At 49.7% G+C, this 5,602-nt stretch overlaps 1 protein-coding gene across 1 annotated transcript; it reads right to left on the minus strand.

The window, feature by feature from the left end:
* Nucleotides 1-2,499: 2,499 nt before the first annotated feature.
* On the minus strand, nucleotides 2,500-4,578 carry LOC125551734 (leucine-rich repeat extensin-like protein 3). The gene has a single exon (XM_048715033.2). It carries the CDS (start codon nucleotides 4,355-4,357, stop codon nucleotides 3,116-3,118), a length of 1,242 nt encoding a protein of 413 aa, XP_048570990.1. The 5' UTR covers nucleotides 4,358-4,578; the 3' UTR covers nucleotides 2,500-3,115.
* Nucleotides 4,579-5,602: the final 1,024 nt, after the last annotated feature.

The raw sequence follows: 5,602 nt of genomic DNA on the forward strand, positions 1-5,602 counted from the left end.
TGTACTGTACCCGGCTCCACCCACTTATACATTTGGCCAGTTACTAGAGGATACAATAGTTCATATATGGTAGTGATTCTGGAACCCTCGAGAACGCCTTACTACTCAAGCATCATCCTTACTAACTTAGTGTCATTTAATTCCTGTTTTTACCTTCTTGTAAGTAGTTTAGTTAATTATCCCTTTTATCTTGTTTTCCTAGCAACTTATCGAGTAGACTGTTTTCAAACTCCGATTTGGATGCGTACGTGGCTGCGTGAAAGTGACAACGTAGTTGCGGGGTTTGTGGTGCCTCCCTATTCGCTCCCTGTGGGTTCGACACTCTATTTATCACACGAAAGTGCTACAACAATCATGTGCACTTGCAGGTCATCAGCTCGCCCGGTTGACACATACCGACGAACATAGGGCGGGCACCGAGCTGCTCCACGCCCGATGTCCGCGGTCGGACAAATCATGGTGATGCAGACTCGGAGAAAAGGAGTTGTGTCACATTGATGTCGATGCAATAAGGCATGTTCCCGGCGGCGGATGCCGGGGACTGCTTGCTAAGCTGTTGGGCAGCGTAGAAGTAGGGAGGCTTTGTATTGATCTTGCCAGGACCGCGTTTGCACGGACAACGATGGTGGCGCCACCCCCTCCCCGTCCTAGGTCCCGCCCTGCACAACACCCACTGTCCGCACCACGTCCGCATCCTACACGTCCGCCGCCACTACCGCCTCCCTTCTTTTTTAGTGGTGCCATCTGCTTTGCCTTCTGTCTGACGCGACAGTCTTGTTGTGTCGCCGAGTTGATCTTTCGGGCGTCGGCCTTCATTAGCTTTTCATACGGGTCCGTGCGGGGGCGGCGGTAAAAAGGGGCGGGAATTGGGATGGTAGAGTAGAGTGTTGAGAAATAGGGTTTTGCCGCAAAAAAAAGAGTACAGCTAGCTCCAAAGGCGCGGGTGCTGCCTTAGTTTTGGATGGGCCGGGAGTGTCGATGTCCCACATGGCTGGACTCTGCAAAGCCTCCTAGTTTGCTTCTGATTTCCGAGATGACTTGTGGACAAATACAAGACATCGTTGAATGGTTTGCGGCGTCCGGATAGCTCGATCCGGACGCTCGCGGGAGGTTTGGGGGTCGGCGTTGAAGCCATTATACTCTTTCCAAAGTTTATAAGGTAAATTGTTTTGTAACGGGTCACAATACCCCGTAGAAAAATTTCTGAAGAAATGTCTATCAATTAAACAGTCAACGTATCATAACAAAAAAGAAATCCATACATAATCCCAATGGAAATTCTTCGGTCATATTATACAGTAATTTGTCAGTTTCTTGCCCACTGGTCGACCTCAGACCCAATTTCTTTAGTCCAACAGAGTTCGACCCCGCTCCGGTGGCAGCATCTTTGTTTGTCAATAGCAAGGGGTGCAGTGATCATTCTTGTCAGAGACCAAAACCCCACTGCAAAATGGCATAACCACTAGTTTAATCCCGGAGCAGAAAGGGCCTGTAAAAGCTGGTAGCACGCTTAACCGCCAAAAAAAGCGGCACAACGGCCGTATCTTACACTGGAAGCAAAGGGGGTCGTCAGTGAGAACGAAAATTGGATCCTGGCAAAACGAAACCAATGCCATTTTCAGGTTTTGGGCAGTCAGACATCCTTCTCTTCTTCTCTTCATTTTACACGCGATTTTAGGCAGCCGTTTTGTTAGCCGCCAAAGTTCCTTACCTCATGCCTTGCCCACATGGACATACTCCCTTCATTTCATAATGTAGTGCTTTTTCTATCCCCGTGTTTCAACTTTGACCGTAAATTTAACTAGCAAGACCGATTGCGGCGGGAGCAAAAATTATATCAGTGAATTCGTATTCGAAAAAAAAATTCAATTATATAATTTTTTATCCCGCCGCAGTTGGTCTCGTTGGTTAAATTTATAGTTAAAGTTAGACCTTAAAAAGCGCGGGCGCACTATATTTTGAAACGGAGGGAGTAGTTCCGCCAACCGTTTAGTTAGGCGACTCAAACCTTTTTCCCAGTCAGATACACAATTTTGGCAGCAATTCTGTTCCATTCTACACAATTTTGGCACCCGTTTAGCTAGCCGCCATATTTTCTGAGATCATGTCTATCTCAGATCGTCCAGGCTCGGGTAAATTAACAAGCACACCATGGGATGCATCAAAAGATAATCTAGGCTCGGCTAAGTTAACAAGCACACCATGGGATACATCAAGAGATAACAGTATAGGATAGTATAGATACTCCCTCCATTTCTTTCTACTCCGCATATAAGATTTGGACAAAATCAAACTGCACAAACTTTGATCAAATTTATATAAAAAAATATAAACACCTACAATACTAAAACTATATAGTATGAAAATACGTTTCATGGTGCATCTGATAATATTGATTTCATATTGTGAATGTTTATACTTTTTAATATAAAGTTAGTCAAACTCTATAAAGCTTGACTTTGACCAAACGTTATATGCGGACTAAAAAAACGAAGGGAGTAGATTTATAATGTCATATTACAAAATTTGTAAGAGCACAGAGTAACAGTTAGGAGAACATTCTCCAAGAAGCCCGACTAAATATCTTAATAATAATAATCGAATAACAGTAAGCAGCTGTGACACAAGAGGAATTCAGTAGGACAAATCTCTTGATGTAGAAACTTATCTCTGACCCTTTTACCGAACTAAAAGTATCATTCTATACATCCCGCATCACAACTTTTCCATGGATTTCTCAGTCTCAGCTTAACCTGTCTCTCTCAACCAGTTTATTATTCACAACCCAATTAGCCATCAATCCAAGCCCAATTTGTTCCCACCTTTCAAATTTCCCTATCACCATGCTCCAATCCTTTTCGCCATCGCCACCGCGCAAACGGATGATCGAAGACGACGATGCGGAAAACAGACACCAACCAATGCAAAAAAACAAGAAAAGGATATATGCACCACGTTCTTCTTTACGCCGGTAGCTATCAATCAAGAACTGGTAATCCACGAACAACAATGACCACGTACTTTTGTGACGGCGAGCTCCGCTGGCTCTTCCACACCGGCGGCGAGGGGTGCGGCAAGGGAAAGTGAAACCGGCAATGCTTCTGTTGTCAAAGAATCATCGGTAACGTGGAGGCGGCGGCGGCGACGCGTATGGCATGGGGTATACTGGTGGCAACGGGCCGGGGTATGCTGGCGGTGGGGGTGGCCGAGGTGGGACAAACGGCTTGCACTGGAAAGCTGCGCAGTCGACGGGTGGGCGGGCAGAGAAAGCGGCGCACTGCTGCGGCATGCGCTGGGCGGGGCGGTTGGGGAGGCAGTTCCGGCGGTCGCCGTCGGCAGGCACGACGCGCGCGCAGGACGGCGGCTCGCCGGTGAAGAAGTTGTAGGAGAAGGTGAAGTTCTTGAGCCGTGGGAGGTCGCACACGGCCTCCGGCACGGTCCCCGACAGCAGGTTGTGCGCGATGTCGAGCTGCTCCACCTTTTGCATCCCGGCCACCTCCGGCGGCAGCGGCCCTGCGAGGGCGTTGAAGCTGACGTCGAACACCGTCACCTCCCGGAGCATCCCGACCTCCGGCGGGAGGCACGAGCTGAGGCCGTTGTTGATGAGGAGGATCTCGTTGAGCGTGTCGGACATGTTGCCGAGGCTCGCCGGGAGGCAGCCGCCGAAGTGGTTGTTGGCGAGGACGATGACGGACACGGGCGAATTGCCGAAGTTGTCGGGGAGCTGGAAGCGGAGGCGATTGTGGTTGAGGAAGATGGCGTCGAACGGGCGGTCGAAGAGCTCCCGCGGCACGCCGCCCTCGAAGTCGTTGAAGCGGAGGTCGAGGAACCGGAGGGACGGGAGGTCGAGCACGACGGTCGGGAACGCGCCCACGAAGCGGTTGTTGCTGAGGTCGAGCTCGTGGAGGAGGACGAGGCGGCGGAAGGTGTCGGGCACGAGGCCGCAGAAGCGGTTGGAGTTGAGGTGGAGCAGCGCGAGGTCGCAGAGGAGGCCGAGCTCCGACGGGAGGTAGCCCGCGATGTCGCCGTGGTTGAGGTCGACGCCGGCGACGGCGAGCTCGCCCGACGACGGAACGGGCGCGCAGAACACGCCGGTGTAGCTGCAGACCCCGGGCCCCACCCAGTTGCCGGTGAGGTTCTTGGGGTCTGAGAAGATGGCCTGCTGCTTCCACGTCTGCAGCGCGACGTACGCGTCCCGCAGCCGCGGGCTAGCGAACCGCCAGGCAGGGTCCACCTCCACCGCCGCCGTCTCTCTGACCCCCTCCGCCCATACGGCCGCGGCCCGCGCTCCGCCCCGGCCGCTGCCGGCGAAGGCGAAAAGGCAGAGGAGGAGGAGCACCGCCGCCGTCCTCATCATCTCATCACCCAGATTTCTCGCGGGCGCGGAGAAGAATCCAGGGAACCGAACGGAGGCGGTGGGTGCAGCGCTAAGATTTGGCAGCAACTGAGTTGTGGATGGACGGAGGAGGAGGGAGGACGAGGGGGTGGAGGTGGAGGTGGGGAGAGGAAGACAGCTATGCCACAGCTCAGAGGGAGAGCGAGCGGGGTGGGAGTTTGGCGGGGGACGCGTAGCGGGGAGACGGGGCGCGGCGGGGGGAGATTTATGGTGGGGGGAGAGGATTTATGATAGGCTTGGGGTCCCCCGCATTTGTCTCCGGAGTACAGTACTACGGTAATTATGGCGGTGATGGCGTGGGTTCAGTGGACTGTACTGGACATGGCCAGAGGGCTGAGAGGCGTGCATAATCCAAAGCTAGTACTAACTAAACGTGACTTAATACATTCGTATTTAAATAAATTTAAGGCAAGAATTTTATGATGAAGGAAGTACTATAATAAGAATGAAAATCTGAAATTTGAATTGCTGGGGCACCTTCATCCATATGAATTTTGTGGAATCTACATCACACTGTGACGTCTAACATTTCTTTTGTAAAGCATGCAGCAGGCATCACAGAGCGGACCAGGATCGTCTGACGTACTGCACCTCTGACATGGGGCCATTGACGTGTGGGCCTGAGGCCACCTGTCAGTGTGCCAACGGAACGTTAGGGGAGTCGCGTCTTCACAGAGCAATTCAATATTTTATTTTCCTTGTAATAAGGGTAAGGATCGGAAGATCCCTGGCATTTCATATCAAAATTATTACTCTTTCTATTCCATAATGTTGTGCATATAATTTTTTTTGAAGTCAATCTTCACAAACTGTGATCAAGTTATGGAGAAAAGGATTTACACCTAGAATGTCTAACATATATCATAAGACATAGTTTCATACTTTCTCCGTCCCAAAATTCTTGTCTTAAATTTGTCTAGATACAAATATATCTAACACTAAAACGTAACTAGATATATCTGTATTTAGATAAATCTAAGACAAGAATTTTCGTACGGAGGGAGTATTTTATATATTTGTTATTATAGATAGAAATAGTTTTCTTCATAAACTTTGTCAAAGTTTATGAAGTTTGACTTTTTCAAAAAATCTATCGCACTACATTATGAAACGGAGGGAGTACAACACTGAATAGAGGACCTAGAAAGAAACAAAAAATTACAATATGGCTCTCCCTTCTTTTATCTAGGACCCCAACCCACAAAA

The sequence above is a fragment of the Triticum urartu genome, chromosome 1A, assembly GCF_056163025.1.
Source record: "Triticum urartu cultivar PI428250 chromosome 1A, HENAU_Tu73, whole genome shotgun sequence".
NCBI lineage: Eukaryota > Viridiplantae > Streptophyta > Magnoliopsida > Poales > Poaceae > Triticum > Triticum urartu.